Source organism: Arvicola amphibius, chromosome 4, assembly GCF_903992535.2.
Source record: "Arvicola amphibius chromosome 4, mArvAmp1.2, whole genome shotgun sequence".
NCBI classification, from domain to species: Eukaryota; Metazoa; Chordata; class Mammalia; order Rodentia; family Cricetidae; genus Arvicola; species Arvicola amphibius.
In genome coordinates this window covers 69,101,520-69,127,414 of record NC_052050.1, presented here as the reverse complement: position 1 = coordinate 69,127,414, position 25,895 = coordinate 69,101,520, and the positions used below count along the sequence as shown (strand labels likewise).

At 44.4% G+C, this 25,895-nt stretch overlaps 1 protein-coding gene across 1 annotated transcript in view; it reads left to right on the top strand.

Moving 5' to 3' along the window:
• Sar1b (secretion associated Ras related GTPase 1B) overlaps window positions 1-25,895 on the top strand; it is a 31,965-nt gene that overhangs the window by 1,172 nt on the left and 4,898 nt on the right. The window contains exons 2-5 of the mRNA XM_038324566.2: window positions 13,166-13,240; window positions 18,160-18,279; window positions 21,279-21,344; window positions 25,502-25,605. Of these exons, the coding sequence (XP_038180494.1) occupies window positions 13,183-13,240; window positions 18,160-18,279; window positions 21,279-21,344; window positions 25,502-25,605 (348 nt within the window). The 5' untranslated portion in view covers window positions 13,166-13,182. The remainder of the gene's footprint in view (window positions 1-13,165; window positions 13,241-18,159; window positions 18,280-21,278; window positions 21,345-25,501; window positions 25,606-25,895) is intronic.

The following is a 25,895-nucleotide window of genomic DNA, read 5'->3' as shown; positions in this document are numbered from 1 at the left end:
CCCAAGTGTTAAGATACTCCCTGGACCTTTGTGAGTTTACAGGAAAGGAAAGTGGCCGCATTGTCTAAATGTTAGAGACGTATTGTGATTGAGTTTAAAGAAGTGCGTTTTACCTTCCTTGGCCTGGTGCTGGAGGAGAAATGCAAGCCAGGCTTGACACGAAGGTGTAGTCTATCAGAAATGGAAATCACTGCCACCTCATTCAAGCTTACAAACCAGAGTGCCAGGGCAGTGATTCACCGCTTCTCCACTCCCTGTCTTATATGCAGAGTTGGCCGAAACTCATTCAAATTACTTTTTTTTTTCTTTTTGCAAAATATGATGAAGCAAATAATATTTAAATCAGCTCTGGTCAGAAAGGTTAGCTGCCGGAAGGTATTCAAAGGTGCTCCAGGCAGGTGCTCCAGGCAGAGGAGCATTAAACGCACAAAGGCCTTAGAGAGTCTGTCAATGCGGGATGCGCGCCACACCTCAAGACCTAGCATCACCTGGACCTCTGAGCAGGACTTTGTTCTGGGAGCAGGGGAATGGCCCTTATTGTGGAAGGGTTATCTATAAAGGTGAGAAGACCAGCCTGGCTGGAAAGTTCAGAAAGTTTCTCCATTGTATGTAGTTTGGAGAAAACTTTGATTATTGTTTTGTTATTTTGTCTCCCCCACCCCTCCCGCGAAGCTGAGGACCGAACCCAGGGCCTTGCACTTGCTAGGCAAGCACTCTACCACTGAGCTAAATCCCCAACCCCTGATTATTGTTTTAAAATATTTTATTATTATTATATATGCATATGATTATGAGTGTGTCTGTGTTAAAGGTCACACCAGGAAGTACGGGTAGAGGCCAGAGAACGATTTGTGGGAGCTGGCTCTTGCTTTCCACCGTGTGGGTTTCTGAAATTGAATGCAGGTACTCAGGCTGAGTGACAAGCTCCTTTACCTGTCGAGTCACCTTGCTAGCCCTCTATTGGTGTTTTGAGGTCGCAATTTGTTATCACATATACCGGTTTGAATTTTCTTAGTTCACTAGTGGCAAGTTCAAATTCAGTACTCAGGCTGAAACATTCTTTTTGTTGTCTCACAGGCGGGCCTCTTTGAGATCCTCTTGCCCATCAGCTTCTCTTTCTTCTCTTTCTCTCTCCTCCCCCTTCCTTCTTTCCTTTTTCTACTAGCCTTTTGACAGAGGAGTTTTTTTTTTTACCCTCTCCTTTTTCACTCTTTTTTTTTTTAAAAAAAATTTATGTAAATTTATTTTATATACATTGGTGTGAAGGTGTCAGATCTCCTGGAAGTGGAGTTACAGACAGTTGTGAGCTGCCATGTGGGGGCTGGGAATTGAACCCGGGTCTTCTGGAGAGAGCAGCCTCTCTCCAGTCCCTCCATTTTTCACTCTTAATGCCATATTTCCTGATGTTTTAACCTTCTTTCAATTGGGTGCCACTTTTTTTCCAGAGGAAATAAGGATGGACTTTAAAAAAAACTATATAAATTAAAAGGTTTAATAGAACTCTCTTGAAATATTTAATAGTCAAGCTAGGTGTGGTTAAGTACTCCTTTAATCCCAGTACTCAGGCAGAAACTGGCTGATCTCTGAGTTGCAGGCCAACCTGGGCTACATAGAAAGTTCTAGGCCAGCTACATAGTGAGACCCTGTCTCAAAACAAACAACAACAAAAACTGGGGTCAAACATGGTTTCACCTGATAGCACAGGCTGGCCTTGAACTTGTTGTGTAGCAAGGAATGACCTTGAGTTCTGAATCTCCTGTCTACTTCCCAAGGGCTGTCCTGCGTCTGGTTTATATGCTGTCAGGGGTCAAACCCTACGAGTGAGGCAAGCACTCTACTAACTGAGCTACATTTCCAGCCTGGTCTTGGATTTCTAGTGGAAAGTTAGACCAGACAGCATTCCACCCATCTGGTGTGTGGGGCAGGGTTGTATGCACCATGTTGCGCATGTAGACATCAGAGTAGTACCTGTGGAGCTTAGTTCTCTCCTTTGACTATGTGGATCCTAGGGATCCAACTCTGGTCTGTGTGTCTGTCAGCCATTGTCCTACCCACCACTGAGCCATCTTGCATCTTGCTGGCCCTTCTTTTCTGTTGTTTTTTTTTTTAATTTTTTAAGCTAGCATATAAAATAATGGGTTTTATTGTGACCTTTCTAAGCTTTATTTTATATGCATGCCTGATGCCCGTGGACCAGAAGACGGCATTGGAATTGGAGTTATAGATGTCGTGAGCTACCATGTAGATGCTGGGAGCTGAGCCTGGGTCAGCAAGAGCAAGAGGCCGTCACCACTGAGCCCCTGTTCTGACATTTTCATTCTTGTGTGTCACCACACCTTGCTCCTGTTCGCTGTGCTGTTTGGTCGCCATTGTTGTCTGTTGGAGACAGTCTCATTAGCTCACTCTGGCCTTCACTCACAGGAGCCTCCTGTCGAGTCACAAATGCTGGAGCTACAAGTTACAGGCAAGCACGTTATACCCAAATCTCCCTCCACATGCACAGGGGAGGAAGAGGCAGGCAGATCTCTCTGAGTTCAAAGCCTGCCTGGTCTACAGAGCGAGTTCGAGGCCAACAGGGGCTACTCAGTACAACCCTGTCACAATAAGAATATATAAAGAATCATGATGAAATCAGTGCTAGTTTCAAACCAGGAATCCTTCTGCCTTAGCCTAGAGTTGTGAGCAGGTGTGTGCCACGCTGGTTGGCTTGTAGGAAATTTCTGTACCTCGGCTTGCAGGACACAGTCCTAGTCCTTTTTCTAATGGCAGCCAGTGATAATGTATTCATATGTAATGTGAAAATGGGGCTGACAAGGTGGCTCCCCAGGTAAAAGTGCTTGCTGTACAAGTCTGCCAACCTGAGTTCAAGTCCCAGAACCCATAAAGTTGTCTCTGACCTCTACACAGGTACCATGGCATGACGATGAAGGGCGCTTAAAAGATGGCACACGAACCCCTCCCCTCCCCACATATATGTACACACACACACACACACACACACACACAAATCAGTAGGTTTTAAAATAAGAGTGCTATCAATCCTTTATATATTAAAAGTTATTGATATTAAGTTGGCATGGTGCCACATGTTTATAACCCCAGCACTGGGGAGAGGGAGGAGCCAGCCTGAGCTACATGATAACTTGTCCTAAGGAGAAAAAAACCCCAAAACCTCAAGCATAAGAATCCTGTTTCCTCGTAAATGAGTTGTAAACATGAGATGTCTGTTTAAAGCTTTAAAATTTGCTTTTATTTTGAGTGATAGCTTTGTTGAATTAGACTAGACATACAGTAATGTTTACCCTTTAGCAGTGTACGGAGTGTTCTCGGTATAGTCACAGTCTTACACAACCTTCACCACCAATTCCAGAACATTTTTCCTCACCTCTGAAAGAAACCCAGCCCCCATTAGCAGCCGTCCTGACTCCCCTCCCCCTCATGACTGCTCTAACCTGCTTGCTCTCTAGATCTGCCTTAGTGGACATTTCTCGAAGAGAGTTATCCATGGACATTCAGTGGGCAGAGCTGTAAGAGTGATTTGTAACCTGAGTTCTGTTCACTGCGCTGATTTTCATGTTACCTGAGTAGATTGCTTTTTAATCTGCGGAGCTCTTTCCTGTTTGGTGTTCATGTAATAAATAAATCTGCTGACATGCAGTGTTTCCTTGTCAGCGACCTTTGCTCTTCACATGTCTCTATGATGTGTTCCTGGGTTGTGTAATGTGTTCTCAGGGCTCAGGTGTCTGTTTGTAGCTAAGTGGCTTTATTCTTAGTTGGGTGTTTTAATTTTTACTTCTATTTGAAAAGAAACCAAATAGCTAATTCTGTTTTAGTAATTCCTGGCTTGTTTTGAGGGTTTTATAAATTGTGGTTTTATAGGAATATAGTATCTATTTTCTCAAGTGGGGTTTCTCTGTGTAATTAGATAATGTCTTTGAGGATAAATTTTACAACAGCAGATTGGCACCACCCTCGTGCAGACGAGTCCTTCCCTTCAAGGCTACCCTGTTCCACCCTGCTCATCCCAGTGAAGACTTTGCCCCTTGATTCACTGGCATGCATAGCAATGCCCTCTAGTCTTTCAGATGAGTCTGCATCCTCTCACTGTGGACACTGCACCTTCTAGCCTGACTTCCTGGACCTTTCACCCCAGTGCCTCTTTACCTTTCCGTGCTGGTGTCAGACCTTGGAGCTGCCACCACACAGACCTGAACTTCTCTGACCCTTGCTCTTCCCCATTACCGTGAGCCCTGGTCCACTTCACCTGTTCCCCTTTACTGTAGACACTTACCTTCTGGTTCAGACCTTCCCACTACTCTGTTGGTTCTGTTCTGTGGAAGGCAGGCTTCCCACAGTTCTCACCCCAGTTCTCGCCTCAGCCTTGTTCACCATGCACCTCACTTCTTCTCATCCTTGTCCTGTAGTCTGCACAGCCTGGGCTGAGGGCAGCTCACAGCAGTGCTTCTCAGGGTGCCCACAAGTGCTGTCCCTCATGTTCTCCCCCACCCCCCCGCCCAGCATTAGACTAGGCTCAGACCCAGGGCCTTCTTTAGCCCCTTGTTCATCTCTGTCTTGGAAGTTAAAATTGTCTAAAGCCTAACATCACTGAGGGTGGGTGTAAGGTAGGGGTGTTGAAGGCAAAAAAAAAAAAAAATCAGTGCTGATTGGCAGTGCTATGAATGTCTGTTAGATCGCCAACATTTTTTTTTTTCTTAAACTCAGTGCTGGCTGGGTATGGTGGCACAAGTTCCAAGACAACCAGGGCTACACAGAGAAAGCCGTCTTAAAAACAAAATAAATACATAAATACATAAACTCAGTGTTAGAGCACAAATCCTGGTCCTTTCATGTTCTTGGCAAATATGCTACCACTGAGCTACACCCCCAGCCTTTGAACGATCATCTGACTTGATCTACTGCCACAGTACCTGTTGTGTATCTCAGAACTGCCTCAGCCGGGTGGTGGTGGCGCACGCCTTTAATCCCAGCACTCGGGAGGCAGAGGCAGGCGGATCTCTGTGAGTTCGAGACCAGCCTGGTCTACAAGAGCTAGTTCCAGGACAGGCTCCAAAGCCACAGAGAAACCCTGTCTCGAAAAACCAAAAAAAAAAAAAAAAAAAAAAAACTGCCTCAGCTCTCCTCTGTCACTGTTCTGAGACAGGGTTTCCCTAAACATATAACCCAAGCTAGCCTTAAATCATTCTTCTGACTCAGCTAAATTCTGAGATTACAGCGTGAGTCACCAGCTCTACCACCCCTCTTCATCTCTGGAGTCAGATTCCTGCCCACTCTGCAGATCTCCTGGGCCTCCCTTCTCCTCACAGAGGAAGGGTTCTCTCAGTTCAAGCTCCCTGTCAGCCTTTACTCCTTCTCTTGTTTAATTTCTCCCTTCTTTTTGTTTATTATGAGCTCTCTGTCCTGAATTTGCTCTATAGACCAGGCTGGCCCTGAACACACAGAGCTCTCCCTGCCTCTGCTTCCCGAGTGCCGGGACTAAAAGCATGCACCGCCATGCCCAGGCTTCCAGAAGTTTTTTCCTTCCTGTTATCATTATACCCATACCTCACCCTTCCTGGAGAAGAAAATCTTACTTCTTTCATTCCATTTCAAATTTATTTATATATTTAGGCGTCTGCAGTCTAGCTCAGGCTGGCCTGGGGTCTTCTGCCTTAGACTCCACAGTGAAGGGATTATAGAAGTGTACTACCTCATCCATTTCAAGCTTAAAGAAATCTATTTTACTTTTTAGCTTTTAGATTTATTATTTTATGTGTTTTGCCTGTGTTTATGTTATGTGCACTATTTGCCTATAGATGTAAGAAGAGGGCATCGGATCCCCAGGGACTGGGGTTACAGATGATTGTGAGCCACCATGTGGGTACTGGGAATTGGGTTCTCTCTGCAAGAGCAGTAAGTGCTCTTAACCATTGAGCCGACTCTAGCCCACAGTTAAAACTTTTGAAGAGGAAGAGGATCTCCTCACTGTCCTTCTATCTGTTAGCCTCTGCTTTTCATTCATGTCTCAGTAATAATAGCAGCCAGCAGCTCAACTTTATACAGTTTTGTTGTTGTTGTTTTGTTTTTTGAGACAGAGTTTCTCTGTGGCTTTGGAGCCTGTCCTGGAACTAGCTCTTATAGACCAGGCTGGCCTCGAACTCACAGAGATCCACCTGCCTCTGCCTCCCGAGAGCTGGGATTAAAGGCGTGTGCCGCCACCACTTTCAGTGGAGACAGGAGAAAGGACAAGTCTGATGGCAAAGTGTGGACCACCAATCCTTTGACCCTTGAAAGCCACAAAAAGAGAAGTAATACGTATTAAGTTTGGAAAGGTAACTAACAGATAAGTAGAAGAAACTCTGGAATACTAGACCAGGAGTTTGAATTATTTCTCAGATATATATATATACACACACACACACACGCACACATATATATCAGATATATATATATATATATATATATATATATATATATATATATATATATATGGTGTATAGCATGGACAGATAATTTGTCACCTAAATTGTTACACTGAAGAGACTATGCCCAGTGGTCACCCTGGCTATGCAGCAAGTCATTTCCAAGATGGCATTTTGGCAGAACTACTCTGGAGGCAGCATATAGTGGTGGGGACAGATTTTTGAAATGAGAGTTTGTAGTTTAGGATGTAACTTTTTATTTGGAGACTGCAGGCATCTGTCACTGTGATAAGCAACACAAATTCCTTAACCAGGAGGCTTCTGTGGGGACCAGACAGAGTCTATATGGCAAGCCATGGTAGGACTGTGGTTCAGCTGAATGTGAGATGTGAGGGAGAGGGAGGAATCCAACATCTTGAGCCAGACTGGTTTAAACAAACAAACAAGCAATAAAAACCAATGCTATACCTCAGTGGTAGAGTGCTTGCCTAGCCTGTCTAAGGCTATGGGTTTGATCCTAAGCATGGGAAGGATAAAAGGTAACGACTTAAATATGCTATCTATCTATTTATCTATTTATTTTTACTGGGAGCTATACTTAGGATCTTCCCAGATGGTACCACTAAGCTATATCCAGAACCCCTCCTTTTGCTAGAGACTGGTCCCACTAAATTTCCTAAGCTGGTCTTAAACTATGCACTTAGTGGCTCAGTGAGACCCTGAACTTGAGATACACTGCCTCATTCTCGCAAGTAACTAGGAATACAGGCTTGTCCCCCTAGACCTACTCAGTTTTGTGGTTTTTGAGCCAGTTTGCGTACCTGATGATGGCCTAGAACTTGAGAAGTAGTCCAAGCTGGCCTTAAATTCAGGTTCCTCCTGTCATCCCACCTCCACCAGTGATGAGGTGTGCACCATCATACCCAGACTTGATATAAAGCTTAGAGCCACCTTAGTGTGATATGAGGGTAAAGGCATGGATGTGGAAGTCAGAAAGGTACAGATTTGAAACTTAGATGATCCAGTCACTGATAGTTGAAGTTTTTAGTCAAAATAGCCAGTTTCTCCTATAAAATCGGGACATCAGTATATTCTGAAGATTTTTGAGGGTACTAGTAGTGAGCTAGAGGTACACACAATGTCTGCTGACTAGTGTAGGCTGTGCCGTAGGACTAAAGCTGCAGGGGCGTTACTGAGTGAGAGTGTTTGTGCCACTAGCTTACTCATCTTCACAGCCACAGGTGAGGGAAGTCAGTTACCTAAGGTGGACAGCAAGGGTCCGGTCCTGGCTCCAGAGTCCCTAGTCTTAACCTCTAGACCAGTGGCTCTCAACCTCTGAGTAAAGAGCCTTCGGCAAACCTTTGTCTCCAAAAAGGTTTAATTACAATTTATAACAGTAACAAAATTACAATTCTGAAGTAGCAGTGAGAAGAATTTTGTGGTTGGGGGTCACCACAGCATGAGGAGCTGCACTAAAGGGTCACAGCATTAGGGAGGCTGAGAGCCATTGGGCTAGACCATAATATGCCTAGAGATCTAGTCAACGAGCAGTAGCTGTTTCGTTTTCCTTTGTCTTTTTTGTTGAATGACTGCAAGGGGTTGAGGTGGCCTACACTTATGATCCCGGCATTCAGGAGGCACAAACAGGATTTGAAAGTTTGGGGCTAGCATAGAACATGTAACAAGTCCCCGTGTCTCAACACCCATCCCATCTGCAGCCGAAATGAACATAACCGAATGAGTGACTCAGCACTGCCTCCTTTGTCTTTATTGTAGGTGAGGGACAAGAAGTGTAATGTCTGTCTAGTGTGTGACTTACTAGTTAGCACCCATTGATTGATTTCAGTTTTTCCTGAAAACTTGCTATGAAATTGCAGATGATCTTGACTTCCTGATCATCTTCATTCTGCTCCACCTCCCAAATCCTAGGATTACGCCACCCAGATTTTTGCTGTTTTAAGATTTTGTTTTGTTTTGAGACAAGGTTTCTCTGTGCAGTCCTGGATGTCCTGGAACTTGCTTTGTAGGCTAGGCTAGCCTAGAACTCAGAGATCTGCCTGCCTCTGCCTCCTGAGCACTGGAATTAAAGGCATGCCCCACCACTGCCCTGTTTTAAGAATTTTGTGTGTGTGTGTGTGTGTGTGTGAGAGAGAGAGAGAGAGAGAGAGAGAGAGAGAGAGAGAGAGAGAGAGAGAGAGAGAGAGAGAGGGAGGGAGGGAGGGAGGGAGAGAGAGAGAGAGAGAGAGAGAGAGAGAGAGAGAGAGAATTCGTGTGCATAAGTGCAGTTGCTCTTGAAGTGCAGAAGAGGGCGTCAGATCCCCAGAGCTGGAATTACGAGGTTGTTAGCCACCTGATGTAGGTGCCATGAACCAAACTTGGGTCTTCTGGAAGACCAGCAAGCACACTCTACATCTTAGGTGTATGAGTGTTTTGTTTTGCCTGCATGTATGTAGTATGTGTATCACATGTGTGCCTGATGCCCTCAGAGATCAGAATAAGGAGTCAGATGCCCTGGAACTGTCTAGGTGCTGGGAACTGAACCCAGGTCCTCTGCAGGAGCAACAAGTGCTCTTAAGTGCTTGTTAAGTGCTGCTCCATCTCCCAGGTCCCTTCTTCAGCCTAAGTGCTGGGATTCTAGGTGAGAGCCCAGCCCCCACAGCCTGCTGTGTACTAGTAGGGTTTTAGCATTTTTTGGTTAAATTGCATAATTGCATCTGTGTAGCTAGTTTGTCATTCTACAGCCTTTTTTGTTTTGTTTTGTTTTTTGAGACAGGGTTTCTCTGTAGCTTTTGGTGCCTGTCCTGGAACTAGCTCTGTAGACCAGGCTGGTCTCAAACTCACAGAGATCCGCCTGCCTCTGCCTCCTGAGTACTGGGATTAAAGGCATGCACCACCATCACCCAGCCACTCTACAGCCTTTTTGAGGTGAAGAGAGACGGGAATCATCCCTCTTTGTATTCTTAGCTCAGGTCATAGTCCTTAATGTAAACTCAAAAAACATGAATTAAAATAATAACATATTCTGTTGCTTTGGAAAGATATACTTTTCATGTATATTCTCTAAGTTCCAATGCGTTTCTTTCTTTCTTCTTTTTTTGGTTTTTCTGAGACAGGCTTTCTCTGTGTATCTTTGGCTGTCCTAGAACTCTGTACACCCTGCTGGCCTCGAACTCACAGACATCTACCTGCCTCTGCCTCCTGAGTGCTGGGATTAAAGGTGTGGGCTACCACGCCCAGTTAAATTCAAATGTATTTCTATATTTTCTTCTGATTTTCTTTTGGAAACTGAACCCAGAGCCCTGTGAATACCATTGCCCACACCCTCAACTTCTACACAGTTCAATTTCTGTGTCACCCAGACCATAATGGTAGCAGGAGGTGTAACTTTTGGGGGAAGGGAGATTTTTTTTTTTTAGCAGGGTCTCTCTATGTAGGCCAAGCTAACCTGGAACTGGATGTGCAGTTTAGATTGTCCTTGAACTCAAAATCCTGCCTCAGCCCTGTCAAGTGCTAGAATTCGTTTGTGAGCATCCTGCTCATATTCCTCATTCTTGCGGTACACTGACACATTCATAGTTTTTGAGTATTTGATCTCAAACTGGGATTCTTGGGCTATAAATCAGAATTTGAGTTAGATATAGGATTGTATCAAAAATTTCAGATACTTGGGAGGGTGAAGCAGGAGGATTGTGAGTTGTAGGCCAGCTTAAAGAATTTAGAGACCCAGGCCCTGCTCCCCTTAAAGAAATGAAAGGGTTAGGAATGAAGCTCAGTGGGTGAGAGCTTACCCAGTATTCTTTTTTTAATATTTATTTATTATGTATACAGTAGTCTGTCTGTGTATATGCCTGCAGGCCAGAACAGGGCACCAGACCCCATTACAGATGGTTGTGAGCCACCATGTGATTGCTGGGAATTGAACTCAGGACCTTTGGAAGAGTAGCCAGTGCTCTTAACCTTTGAGCCATCTCTCCAGCCCCACCCAGCATTGAGACCCTCGTTTGACACCCATCTGCCACTCCTCTCAAACTAGTTAAGAAAGGGGGAGAAGAAAAGGGGAGTCCGGGGCTGGAGAGATGGCTCAGTGGTTAAGAGCATTGCCTGCTCTTCCAAAGGTCCTGAGTTCAATTCCAAGCAACCACATGGTGGCTCACAATCATCTGTAATAGGGTCTGGTGCGCTCTTCTGGCCTGCAGGCATACATGCAGACAGAATATTGTATATATAATAAATATTTAAAAAGGGGGGGGAGTCCATTGCCAAGACTTGGAGTATCTCAGAAAACAAGCTGGGCTGCAGACAAGCTGCAGGTGGGTTTGCCCACTTGTCATTCTGAGGTGATGTGGTACAGGGTCGCGTGGCTGCTTGCTTTCTGTAGCCATTGATGTCAAGTTTGACAGCCAGCTGCAGAGACGACTAAAGCAAGCAGACGTGTCTGAAGGATGACAGCTAGCATAGCCTTCCCAGTGTTTGCACTGGGCCCAGGCTCCAGACCAGAGCTATTTGTTCACATCTAGAAAGTGAACTTTGTTGACCTGTGAAAGTACATTTCTGTGTCTGTGACTTGTTTTTCCTGTTACCCTGTTAGTTTGCCAGGCTATGTTAAGTAAATGCTGAATTGTACTGTTTTCTACTGTGACTTAAAAGATTTGTTTAATGTGTGGTAATAATTAAATGTTGAAAAATTCAGAAAGATAACACACGCCAAACTTACCACACGAAGCCAGTTGCCATGAGGAGCTGCTATGGAGGTCCGCACAGGGTTCTTAGTGCTTGGGAAATGGAGACTGAATGATTGGAAATTCAGACCTCCTTGGCTACATGGCAGCGAGCCTAAGGGGGATTGAACCTAGGGCCTCACATGTTAGACAGGCTCTCCACACTAAACTTTTTTTAAAACTTACATTTTATTTATTGGGGAGGGGCACACATATGCCATATGTTCTTGGGGAGGTCAGAATACAGTTTGCAGGGTGGTTCCAGGAGCTGAACTCCTATCATCAGGCTGGGCAGCAAGTGTCTTTGTTTATCGAGCCATCTCATCAGTCCATACACCGAGCTTTTTTATTTTTATTTTTTTGCAGGGGTAGGGAGTGGATGAGAGAGTGGGGTGGGCTTGTTTATTTTTGTTTTTATTTTTTTGAGATGGGCTCAGTAAGCCCAGACTGTCTAGTTGAGCCTGGCCTTGAACTGTTCCTCCTGCCTCCAACAGTTGAAGCCCCATTACATCTGATTCCAGGCTTTTTATTTAGTTATTTTTGAAATATCGTCTCACTATGTGTGCCAGGCTCTTGGTCTTGAGCCTATGGTGTAGCCCAGGCAAAACTTGAACGTGGTGATCATCCTGTCTCAACCTCCTGAGTAACTGGAATATAAGACTTGTACCACCAAGTCCAGTTTGGAAACCCTTACTATTATTATAAAACTCAGAAAATAGACCAGGCTGGCCTCAAACCCAGACACCTGCCTGCCACTGTCTCCAGAGAATGCTGGAACTAAAGACTTGTGCCACATCTGGCCTTATTAATTATTAGTATTTGTTGTTGAAACAGTCGATGGTAGCCCAAGCTGGCCTTGAAGTAGCTATGCAGCCAAGGATGCCCTAAGCTTGACCCTCCTGCTTCCGACCTCCTCAGTCAGGCATGCAAACGTGTCATCTTCTTTCTCTCTGATTTTTCTTCCCAGCCCCCAACTCTCACAACAGAGATTTGCTAAATAGCTCACATCTGCATATGAGGAACACAGATGGTTTCTAAAATTTGTCTTTTAAATTTTGAAAGCATTTGTGTGTGTGTGTGTGTGTGTGTGTGTGTGTGTGTATAAAACAAGTGTGCCAGTGCCCTTAGAGACAGAAGACAGCTTTGGAAGCCCTGGAGTTGGCTAGACTCATAGGCAGTTGTTGGCTACCAGACATGAGTGCTGGGAATTAAACTCAGGGTCTCTGGAAGAGCAGGAGGTGCTCTTAACCTCTGAGCCATCTCTCTGGTCCCCCAGTTTTTCTTATTTTGAGATGGAGTCTTACAGCTCACTCTGTAGTCTTAGCTGGTCTTGAATTTACAATCTTCCTGCCTCAGCTTCCCAGTGGCTAGGATTACAAGTCTATGCCACCATGGTTGGCTCTAACTTAGTTTTGAAAAGGTTTTATACCCGTTTATACTGCAACCTAATTTATGTCCTCGTTTAAAATAGGCAAGGTAGCTGTGACTGGCCTAGAACTGCTGTATATAGACCAATCTAGCCTCAAACTTGCAGTGATCCTCCTGCCTCTGTCCTGAGTGCTAGGATTACAGTTATTGGCCACTATACCTGGCTCTTAATTTCTTCTAGTCCTGTTTGTTGTAATTAATTTTGTTCCTTCCATGGACAGAGAATGGTCTCTGCCTGATAGTTTAGTGGCATTTTGAGATTTACGCATCAGCACAGATGAGGTTCTGTCAGCCTGGAAAACAGTCTGTTGGTGTTTATGTGTGCACACATGCACAAGTTCATGTGCACCACAATGTATGTGTAGAGGTCAGAGGGCAACTTGTGGGTTGGTTCTCTCCCTACCATGAGGGTCCCAGGGACTGGCCTGAGGGTAGCAGGCCTGGCAGCAGTGCCTTTCTGTACTGAGCCCTCTTCTCCAGCTCTGTTATAGTTCCTAACACTTGTGTAATGTTGGAGGGTTATTCTGGCTTGTTTAACATCTGTCAGTATTTTGTGTATGTTGGTGATGCTGACTGCTAAATCTACACCTTGTTTTTCAGACCTGTAAGATCTGGACATGTCCTTCATATTTGACTGGATTTACAGTGGGTTCAGCAGTGTGCTGCAGTTTCTAGGTAACCTCAGCTTTGCTCTTTGTAGCTATCCCGTTGACCCTGTTTATGTCAATGCACTGTTTGTAGAGAGCTCCTTTATGTAAGCCTGTGGTTAAGACAGCGAGCTCTGGAATTATGAAATACATCCAGTGACTCACTCCCTTGGAATCACGTAATCTTAGGTCAGGTGTGGGAGAGCACACCTGTGTCCCAGCACTCAGGAGCCTGAGACCTGAGGGTTCCAGCAGGTTCCAGCCAAGCCTGCTCTTCAGAATGAGCTCAAATTTCTAAAAAATTATATAATCTTGAATAATTTCCTATTTTACTTTACCCCAAGTTTACTTATCTATAAAATGGCCATTTTTTTAACATGCTGGAGCTGGAACTTAGGACCTCACGCATGTTGGGCAGGTGCTCTAGCACTGAGCTGCATCCCCAGCCTTGGCTCTAATGAATCTACTCTTGTGATTTATTTATCTAGACACAGGGTCTTACTATGTACCGCTGGCTGGCCTGGAACTCACAGAGATTTGCCAACCTCTGCCCCCAGCTCCTAGTGCTGAGATTAAAGGTGTGTGTCACCATGCCTGGCATCTATCTCTTATAATTGTTTCCAGTAATAGTCCTAACAGAAATATGTATTGCTTCTTGACTAGTTTGTCTGCATTTTTTTAACATTTTATCTCATTGAATCTAGTGTAGAATCCGGTGTGTTACTTTCGCTTTTGGTTTCTTTTGGCACGGAGACTCTGACCCAAGGCCTCCTGCACGTTAGGCTGTTGCTGTATCAGTTGAGCTGTATCCCTAGCCCTGTCAAGTCTTAGGCTTTATTATAAACATCTATGTCTGGGGCTGGGGAGATGGCTCAGTCAGTAAAGTACTTGTTCAAGCATAAGGACCTGAGCTCCACCCCGGCACCCACAAAAATAAAAAGAGGCTGGGCGTGATGGCACACACCTTTAATTCAAGAGGCAGAGGCAGGCGGATCTCCGTGAGTTCCAGAAGAGCTACATGTGGACCTTGTCTTGAACAAACAAACAAACACTGATTGCGCTTTCAGAGGGCTCAAGTCAATTCCCAGCACCCACTTGGTAGCTAACAACTATCTGTAACCAGGTCCTCCTTGAGCACCAGGTGTACACACGGTACACAGACATGCATGCAGGCCAAACACCTATAAACTCAGTGGGCTAAGGTGCTGGCTGCCAAATCCGATGATTCCCCCAGAGCCCATGGAATACAGAAAGAAAAAAAAAATTAAAAGTTTAAAATTTATTACCAGGCAGGTAGGTGGTGGCACATGCCTTTAATCCCAGCACACGGGAGGCAGAAGCAGGCCAATTTCTGAGTTCAAGGCCAGCCTGGTCTACAAAGTGAGTTCCTAGACAGCCAGGGCTACACAGATAAACCATGTCTCAAAAAAAAAAAAAAAAAAAGCAAAAACAAACAAACAAACAAAAGAAGTGCCTGCACACCAAGAATTTAGTTCAGGACACATTTTGTGGGTTGTTTGTTTGGAGGGGGGGTAATGTGCTTAGGATTGGATCCAGGCCCTCATGTGTGCTAAATAAACTATCTACTACTGAGCCACAGCTGCTGCCCCACACAGTCTTTGAAGAGTCAGGTTCAAGTGTTCTGTGTTCTGGGTGTCCCTTTTGAGAATCAGATTGAGGTACTTTACATTTAATATTTTTGTCACTGAAAAACAACAACAACAACAAAAAAGAAAGAAAGAGAAAGAAAGAAAGAAAGAAAGAAAGAAAGAAAGAAAGAAAGAAAGAAAAGGAGAAAATAGAATCTGCCAGTATAGCCAAGGCTGGCCTTTACGCAGTCCTCAGATACATACCATCATATTTGGTTAGTAGCCAAATTTTTCTTTCTTTCTTTCTTTCTTTCTTTCTTTCTTTCTTTCTTTCTTTTTCTCCTTCCTTTCTTCCTTCCTTTCTTTCTTTCTATTGTTTGTTTGTTTAAGATAAGTTCTCACTATATAACTCTGGCTGTCCTGGAACTCACCTTGTAGAGACTGGTCAACTGATCTACAAAGTGAGTGGATCACAAGATCCACCTGCCTCTGTCCCCTGAGTTCTGGAATTAAAGGTGTGAGCCACCATGCCTTCCTGGGAGAGTTATTTTCAGAAATAAAAGGAAATTAAAAAAAAAAAGGAAGCAAAGAGGGAAGAAAGAGATCAGAGAGGCATTGACATCTGACCACAGATTAGGACTGCAGACAATATACTTCTTAGCTAAAGTGCCAATAAAAATATGTATTGTTTTGGAAAGAATTTATCAGAGAATGGATGGCCTAGAATGAGTTCCTTAGTGACCTAAGACGTCAGTGTAATTAGGTATATAAACATGCCATGGCACACATGCAGAGATCAGAAGATGACAGGAATTGGATCTTTCCTTCCACCCTATGGGTTCTGGGAATCAAACTCGGGTCATTAGGCTTGGCTGCAATGCGTGCACCCACCCAGCCATCTCACCAGCCCCAAGAAGATATTTCTTGAGCTGCTGCTATGGTTTATGAAAAGCTTCCAGTTCTTTTCTGCTAACATTTGGTAAAGTCAAACAATTAGACACAGCAAAAGAAAATCTCGGAGCTGCCTGTAACTTAGAGATGGGCACTGAGCAGTGTGAGGGCCTGGCTTCCATCCCCAGCACCAAAGCCTTCTTTTCTTTTGACACAGTGCCTCTCCACATTCTTTTTGTGTAAATGTAGCACTAAAATGACAGTCTAATATAGATAGGCCAGTGCTACCATTCTTCCCTTTCTCTGTCTTTAAGATCGGACTGTTGGCCTGAAACACAGGTTAGCCTTCTGGCTCAGCTTCCCTGGGGCTGGGATTATTAGTGTGAGCCAGCATGCCTTGTTCAAACTTATTTATTTATTCATGCATTCACTCATTAGTTCATTCTTTTTTTTGTGGTGCTGGGGATTAAACCTTGGCTTCATGTATGCTAGGCAAGCAGCTAACTACTGGGTAATAGTTATTTCTTGAATGATTAATTTATTTCCAGCCATGAAAAATTCCTTCTTTCACATTTCATTGTGTCTGTCTCCATGCAGACATGACATCAGTTGTTGCATGGCGCTTCTCTAGCGCAGTGCACAGCATCACCTTTAGTTGACACAGCGCTCAACTTCTCCGTCTGTAGACGTGTGAGCAACAAGCTTCTGTTGACCAGGACCAAACTTAGTTTTTTAATTATTCAAGGTCCCAAATCACAGATAAACTGATGCACTCATCTGTCTGACTGTTGTCCTGGGGATGAAGCCTAGGCCTAGATTATGTAGGCGAGTGGTTCGCCACTAAACTGCATCCACAGCCCTGTTTTTAAACTTTTGTTTTGAGACAGGGTCTCAGTTAATTGCTCAGGCTGGCTTGGAACTCATGTTCTTCCTGCATCCATCTCCTAAATACGTAAGATTACAGGGATGAATGGGGCCGTGGTGTTGCTTGCCTTTAATTCCAGCACTCTGGAGGCAGAGGCGGGTAGATCTCTGTGAGTTCAAGGCCAGCCTGCTCTATAAAGTGAGTTCCAGGACAGCCAGGACTGTTACACAGAGAAACCCTGCCCTCCCCCACCAAATAAAAAGAAATAAAAGGAAAAAGATTACAAGGGTGGCTATGTAGCCTAGCTAGCCTGGAATTAGCCTGATCCCCCTGCCTCCACCTCACCAGTGCATGTTAGAATTACAGATACATTTTGCCATGGTTGGATAATGTGTAGATTTTAAATTGCTGCTTTAAAGTTGAAAAGGAGGTACTGAGGACATGGCTCAGCACTTAAGAGTACTGACTGCCTGCAATTCCAGAGGCCCTGGGCTCAATTCCCAGCACCCACATGGCAGCTCATGTAACTGTCTATAACCCAGGCTCAGGGAACCCCTCTGGTGGCCTCAGACACTGCACTACAGGCATAAAATAAAACCTGAAAATGAGGGCTAGGCCTTACTTGGTAGTATAGACATATAACCCCAGCAACTCAGCTACTAACCCCTCCTGACTGAGGCAGGAGGATCACAAATTAAAAGTTAGCAACAGAATGAATTCAAAGCCAAGTTGGGCAATTTGGTGAGATCCTATCTCACACTAAACAGTAAAAAGAGGACAGAGGTACAGCACAGCAATAGGAAACGCCTGGCCTGACGAGGGTGGCACTGCCACACAAAAACAAGTACAGAAAGCCTGAAAATAAGCTCAGGAAGCCAAGCTTGTTTAGGCTTAATTACTTAGGCTGAGGCAGAGTTAGAATTGATTATTGTTTATTTGGTTTGTTTGGTTAGTTGGTTGGTTTTTTCAAGATAGGGTCTCTCTGTGTAGCACTGGCTGTCCTGAAACTTACTCTGTAGACCAGACTGGTCTCAAATTCACAGAAATCCGCCTGCCTCTGCCTCTCAAGTGCTGGAACTAAAGGTGTTTGTCACCACCGCCTAGCTGTCTGTTTTTTAAAGCAGTCTGTCTGCATAGCTCTGGCTGCCTGGAACTGTAGGCCAGGCATGATACACCTCCCTCTGCCTCCTGAGTGCTGGGATTAAAGACAGGCATGTGCTACCATACTTGGTCTGGGTTTTGTTTTTTTGAGACAGGGTCTCAGGTAGCCCAGGCTGACCTCACACTTGCTATATAGCGAAGAATTGCCTTAAACTTCAGATTCTCCTGCCTTAATCTTCCAGCTCTTGGCATTGCAGGTATGGTAAAGTTGGGTTTATTAGGGTTTTAATGTCAGTGTAAGCACAGGCATTAGAGAGGGGCACTTAGGAGAAGGACACCACACACCCAGGAGTTCTAGACTTCTCAAGAGTGACACTTCAGGTGTCTTAACAATAACCGAGGACAACAGCAACAGTAACTTTCACGTCATGTCCAGCATAAAGTCATTTTCATGATCCATGTTTGATGTCACTCTTACTGATCATAGCTCTTATTCTGCAGGACTGTATAAAAAAACTGGCAAACTGGTATTCCTTGGATTGGACAATGCGGGGAAAACGACGCTGCTGCACATGCTGAAAGACGACAGGCTTGGCCAGCACGTCCCCACACTGCACCCCAGTGAGTCACAGGCCCTGCCCAAAAGGGTTTATTTGGGGTTTTTGGTGGATAAAGTATGAGATTTTTTTATCCTGTTCCCAGAGCACAGATTGAGACCTAGAAGTAGCACTCAGACGTTTTCATCCCTGCACAGCCATGAGCCCAGCCTAGGCTACAGAGTAAGAACCTACAGAGCCAGCAGCAGGAACAGAGGGCTAATTTATATCTGTAACTGTCACAGTGAAAAGATGCTAAACCAGGCAGATAGAGTTTAAAAACAAGTTAATTGGAGGATGTGTGATGGCACACACCTCCAACCCCAGCACTTGGAAGAAGAAGCAGGTGGATCTGCGAGATCTTGGACATCGTAGTAAATTCTAGGTCCATTAGAGCTCCATAGTGAGACCTTAGCACAGCAAACAAAAATGAAAAGAGAGTCGCCTGTGGCCTGTGCATCCACCTGCACTCATATCCACATAAAATAAAAGTAAATAACGCTTTAAAAGAGCTTGATTTGTTAAGACGAGGAGTGTCTGTGTGCAGAATTAGAGCCAGCCGAGTACTTTTACTTCTCTTTTGCCTGCTGGTGCTGCTCCCTTCATTTGCCCCAGGAGTATTTCTTGAGCACCTACTGTATGCCACACCTGCTCTAGACACAGACCCTGCAGAGCACAGAGCAGGTGCTGTCTCAGCTCTCTTGCATCTCATTCATTCTGACTTGTATTTTTTCATTTAAAGTAACAGCCCTGTGTCCTCTGATCTGGCAATTCTACTACTAGGTGTTTATCTGGAAAAGTGAGAATATGTATTTGCTAAAAAACTTGTATGGAAAAGAGAAGGAAAGCAGCAGGAAATATTCTCCAAGAAAGAGGCATAAATGCTGGGCGTGCACACCTGTGGTTCCAGCATGTGATAGGCAGAGGCTGGAAGTCAACACTGAAACCTGGTCTACATAGAGTTCCAGACCAGCCAGGATAAATAAGACTGTCTCAAAAAAAAAAATAAAAAATAAAATAGACCTCAGTCATTCCACAAGAGAAACTGGTCATAAGTTCCCTGCTGTGTTACACCATCACATGAAATGTCAGAATTAGCAAGAATAATCCGTGGGGGATAGGCTTGAGTTGCTTCTAGGGGTGAGGTCTAGGTGGGGGGCCGACAGGGAGGGGAGATGGGGCATTCTGAGGTGTTGACAGTCTCCTTCCTGTACCTTTATTATTAAATAGGAATTTCTTTTTCTAGAGGGTTTTAACCATATGAATGGGTAGCCAGCCATATTCAAGCATTGCCCTTTCCTTGTGGGAGTAACTTTAAATACAGACCCAGTTAAATATTTAATTTACTTGAAACACTGTGTAATTCCCTCCCTTTAGTTTTTGAGGCAGGCTCTTGCTTTGTAGCCCAGGCTAACTTCAAACTCACCATCCCTCAACTTCCCTAGCTCTCCAGTGCTGGAGATGTGTGTGCTCTGGTTACAATAAATGCCTAACAGAATAAATGCTCTGGTGCCATGTATTTACGTGGAAATTTTCATTGTGGTTATGGGAAACTTCTCTTTAAGCTGTGGGGAAAATAAGAGTCTGGAAATCTTCCCACTACACACTAGATAACTAGACCGAAATGCATGTGAGCGGCTGTTTTCAGACCCTGAGCAATAGCTGGTGCAGGACGAGTTCCTAAGAGAATGAAAATGAGCTCTTCATGTTCCAACTTTTATGCAGAAGGTAGTTTTCAGTCCTAGGTGTAAGAGGAAACCCAAACAGCCCAGTCAACTGTGGAGACAGAGACCAGAACTGGGAGGGTAGAACCTGCCAGGTACAGCTCTGGAGGAAAGGATGGAAAGAAATTACTCCAGAAGTTAGCATGGACAATACCTGTCTGTGTGTTTGTGGAGCAGAACCCAAGAAACCACATCTGGAGAAAGAACAGTTCCACTAGAATGGAGTTCAAAAGAATACAGTGAAGTTTAGTATATATTACAATTTTATAACGTCGAATTAGTCACACATGCAGAAAGTAGGTTAAGCCGGGCGGTGGTGGCGCACGCCTTTAATCCCAGCACTTGGGAGGCAGAGGCAGGTGGATCTGAGTTCGAGGCCAGCCTGGTCTACAAGAGCTAGTTCCAGGACAGGCTCTAGAAACTACAGGGAAACCCTGTCTCGAAAAACCAAAAAAAAAAAAAAGAAAAAAAAAAGAAAAAGAAAAGAAAGTAGGTTAAGTGTGACCCATAACCAGGAGAAAAATCTCTCAGAAGAAATGGACCCAGAAGTGACGAAGGTGAAGGATTAACAGATAGGGAGAGGCAGCTCTGGTGGGCTGGGGATGTTGCTCAATTGGCAGACTATCTGCCTAGCCTGTATGAAGCTGTGCAGAATCTGTATGAATTAAGCATGGTGGATCATGCCAGTTATCTGCTTCATAGCAAGTTCAAAGCCAACTGGGGTTGCATGAGACCTGTCTGAAGAATGAAGTCTGAAAGGCTCTTCTTTGTTTCTTGTATTACACTGACCTAGTCAGGAGTAGGGTATATGCCGTGCTGCAAGTGCAGTCAACAGACAGATGGTCGGTGTCAGTTCTCCCACCCACCCTGTGGGTTCTGGGGATCAAATTTAGGCTTGGTGGCAAGCACCTTTACCTGTTAAGCCATCTTGCTGGCCCGCCTTTCTTTCTTTCTCTCTCTTTCTCCTCTCTCTCCTCTCTCTCTCTCTCTCTCTCTCTCTCTCTCTCTCTCTCTCTCTCTCTCTCTCTCTCTCTCTCTCTCTCTCTCTCTCTCTCTTCTCTCTCTCTCTCTCTTGTGACCAAGGATTTAAAGGAAAATATGCACTCAATGAGGAGATAAATGGAAGATTATAAACATGTCTTTATAGTCTAGGCTAGCTTTGAACTTGCTCTGTAGCCAAGAATAGCCTTAAACTTCTGTTCTTCCCATCACTACCTCCTAAGTGCTGGGATTATAGTCATGAGTCCCTGTGCCTGGCAGATTTCTGATTGTGTTGTTAAAATGTCTTGTTTTTATTTAGCTTCAGAAGAACTCACTATTGCTGGCATGACGTTTACAACTTTTGATCTGGGTGGGCACATCCAAGGTAAGAATCTGCTTCCCTTAGTCTCTGTCTTAACTTAGTACATGTGGGTGCTATAGTCCAGGGCTTGGAACTGCATGCTCTTCAGGTAAGGCAGAGTCAGGTCAAGGGTTATCAGCAGATATACACGCCTTGGTAGCCAAGAGGGCTTTTATGATACCTCTGATTCACTGAAGTGGGAACTGCTTGTGGTGGGGAGGGAGGAAGAAAATCCAGCTCCCATTCTCTTCACATCTGGCTCCTCTCACCTGTTGTCAAAATCATATTATGAACCCATGATACAGCCACCCACCCAAGCTCCCAGTGACGAACCATTCCTTATAACACACAGACTTGTCATTGTGCCAGCATTCTCTATGGTCCTTTCTCCCCATTTCTCTTTCTCCCACTAGAGCTGACCTCCAGTTCTCTCTCTCTGCTTTTGCTCACAAATCCCCATCTGTGAGATGTGGCTGCCTCCCTGGAGAAGCACCTTAGCTGGGAGTGTTCCAGCTGTACATGTGGCTTAGTGCTTCTGTGTACATCTCTGCAGGATCTGAACCCTGAGCTGGATTTCTGTGACAACATCCTGTCCATTTTTTATATCCCAGTAGCTCTTAGCATGTGAGGCACATGGTACAGCACACCTAGTGAGCAGACCTAGAAGCCTCCAGAAGCCTGCTGCGGAGGAATGGTTAGAGCTAGTGGGCGTCTGGAAGCCTGGTGGTAGGATGGGTGCCAGCCCCGAGTACTGGTGCTCTGCGGTAGAGCTTAGCGCCTCATATGCCCTTCATTTCCAGCACCATACAGATAATAATAGTAAAATATGTTTTTAAATGATGCAACATATATTTGAAAAAGATTTTCAGTGGCTATGGCTAGTAAAAGCACATTTGAGACCTATTTCTGTTCATCTCTGGGGTATGAAGATTAGAGAATTGTAATCTAGAACTGGGGAGATGGCTCAGTGGGCAGGAGTGCTTCCCTCGCAAACTTGAAAACCTGTGTTCAGTTCCCAGAACCCGGGGGAGAGGAGAGAACAGACTCCAAAGGTTATTCTGTAAACTCCACAAGCCTGCTCTCTCACACACACACTTGTACTCACAGACACATCATACATATTAATAATAAATAAAACTTAGAACCTAATAGAGTGTGCCTGAAATTTTATTTCTACAGTGTTTTCCAGATGGACTATAAAGCTCGAGTTAGAGAAGAGAGTTTCCCATGAGGTACTCTAAAAGCTGCTTTCTCAAGGTTTGGTTCCCAGCACCCACATGGCTGCTGACAACTGTCCTTAACTCCAATCCAGGGGATCTCGTGCCCTTTCCTGGCCTCCACAGGAACCATGTGTATGAGACAGTATATATGTCTGTGCACCACATGTGTGCCTGGTGCCTGTCTAGGTCAGATTCCCCTGGAACTGGAGTTATAGACAGTTAGGAATTACTGTGTAGATGCTAGGAATGAATCTCAGGTCCTCTGCAAGAGCAATAAATGCTCTTAACCACTGAGCCATCTCTCCAGCCCTGATGTTTTGATTATATAGTCACCAGTGCCGAGAATGCTGCTTTGCATAAAGGCATAGTGCAAAATGGCAAAAGTATGTGCAGGGCCATTTTAGAAACTGTTGGAAATTCTAGCCTAATTCCAATCTAGATTTATTTAATGATTTTCCCCTTCCTTTTATAGTACTAAGGTCAGCAACTTAAACAGCAGTTTTTACAATGAATCATTCAAAAGCAATACAATTCAAAGTTACATTAATTTGATACTTACGTAGTGGGAAATGATGGTAGGAAAATATTGAAAGTCTTTATTTTCTGTAATTAAACCATTATTTTTCTGTAACAGCAGAAAACTTTCTGTACAGCTAAAACACTGCAATTCCTAACGTACAGAAGTCTGAACTCTGACCCGAGGTGTTTGAGGCAGTATTGGTTGGAGCTGTGTGTTGTGATACATGCATGCCCAGTGCATGTGGTAAGAACCAAGGCAGCAGTGAAGCCAGCTGTGACCATGCACATGGGCCAGCAGTGCTGGAAACACCTCAGAATCAAGACTCCCTGGTTTTTTTAGTTCATTTGTGGCTGTCGGGCATTCAGAAACCTTTTATTGTTGTCCATTTTTTCTTGACCCGCAGCTTAAGAAGCTTAGGTATGGGCTGGAGAGATGACTCAGAAGTTAAGAGCACTGACTGCTCCTCCCAAGGACCTGGGTTCAATTCCCAGCACCTTCAAGATGCCTAACAACTGTCTGTAACTCCAGTCTCAGGGGATCTGATGACCTCTTCTGGCCTTTGTGGGCAATGCATGCATGTGGATGGTCAAAACACGTACACATAAAATTTTAAAAAGTTAAAAGCTGGGTTATAATGTACATATACCAAAAATTCTTCAGGAAGGGGATAGAAAACAGTAAGTGAAATAATGGACCCCAGTTTTCCCAGTCTGGTGAAAACTGAAACTTGGGACTGGAGAGAGAGCTCACTGGCTAAGCTCTTGCAGATTTGATTCCTAGCAACCACATGGTGACTCACAGCCACCCCATCTCCAGATCCAGAAAATCCACTTCCTTCTGTTCTCCTTGACTACCTGGCATATATGTGGTACACAGACATACATGCAGGCAAACATTCATGCACATAAAATAAAATAAATCTAAGAAAACTGTCACCTCTCAGGTGCAAAGAGCTCATGATCTGCAAGCACAGTGTGATGCAAATGCATTAAAACCCACGAAAATGAAAGTGCTCTGAGCCAGGCACTGAGAGGAAAAAAGACATGTCTTCCACCTAGAATGGAGATAAGGGACGCACATCAGGCCAGAGTTGGCTCAGCAGATATGGGTACTTGTGCCGAGTCGATGACCAGAGTTCAGTTCCTCGGGATCCTCACAGTATAAGGAAAATTGTTCTGACCATGTGGTGGTGGTGGTGGTGGTGGTGGTGGTGCACCTTTAATCCCAGCACTCAGGAGGTAGAAGCAGGCAGATCTCTGTGAGTTCAAGGCCAGCCTGGTCTACAGAGTGAGTTTCAGGACAGGCCCCAAAGCTACACAGAGAAACCCTGTCTCAAAAAAAAAAGTTAAAAAAAATTGTTTTCTGATCTTCACGCATTTACTGTGGCATGACTGCTCCCACACACATATTCTCACATACAGAAAATAAATAATAAACGTAAAAGATAACACACTTATCATCAGAAACAAGGTAAACATGAAGACAATGGAGAAATATTTTTCAAATACTGAAAGAAAACCTTTTGTTTAGATTTACTTATTTTGAACATTTTGCATGCATGTTTGTGCACCCTTAGGGGTTAAAAGAGGACATCAGATTCCCTAGAACTAGAGTTACAGATGGTTGTGAGCCACCTTGTGGGTGCTGGGAACTTAACCCTGGTCCTCCAGAAGAGCATCCTTCTTAACCACTGAGCAATCTCTCTAGCCTCCACGAAAATGTTCTTATAGTTGCATATGAAATCTCCTCACAAGGTTATGTGTTGAACATTCAGTCCCTAGATGATTTTACTATTTTGGTATATTTTCTTCATTGTTCTGTTTTGAATACAACACAGCCAAGCCTGTACCTGGTGCTAACATTGTTCTGTCGTTGGCTTTATATTTATCACTAGCGAAAACCTGAGAAAGTAGAATGTCAAAAAGTTAATACAGCACACACACACACACATTCTATATATGGTTTTTACTTCTTAAATTTGGTTGATGATAGTCATAGTGGTTCTCTAGTGAGAGTTACTGTGTCTGTCAGCATACACCATGTATGTGCAGGATGGACGTGTGTGCAGGGGCCTATGGAAGCAGAAGAGGGTGCTGGATTCCCTGTAACTAAAATTGCTGGTGGTTGTGAGCCAAACAGGGGTTCTCTGGGAGAATAGGAAGCACTCTTAAGCACTCAGCCATTTCACCTGTTCCTAATTCAGTTTTTTTAATGGGAGGAGAGTTAAGGAATTGAATTGTCCACAATCAAGGTAAGTCTGGAATTTGTTTTGGTATTCTAGGAAAAAGCTTATACCAAAATCTTTGACAATACAGGCAGTTGGTTGTCCAGCAGCAGCCAGAGGGCTGCCTCAGTACTTTTGAAACCTTATTGGATTCCCGGTGAACCATCTGATAGGCTTGACCAACACATAAATCCTAACTCCTGATTGTTTTTGTTAGCCCGAAGAGTATGGAAAAACTACCTTCCTGCTATCAATGGCATTGTATTTCTTGTGGATTGTGCAGACCATGAAAGGCTGTTAGAATCAAAAGAAGAACTCGATGTAAGTTGAATAATTAAAGCTAAACACAGTGAACTCCCTCTGGGCAGCCTGAAGGAAAAGGTGCAGATGGAGCAGCTTTCCTGCAGCATCTGAGCAAACTCCCAGCAGTCCCTTGGGCTCAGTGATGGTTTTCACTGGCGATGACTCTAGAATGGAGAGGAGTAAAGTGCAGTAGCCCTAACCAGTGAGGAAGTGCTAGCAAACGCTCTTCTGCAGACTGCGGCGCTCATCCTCTCCAGAATGTGCCCTGCATGTGTGTGCATGCTGCTCATTCCCAATGCCAGCTGACT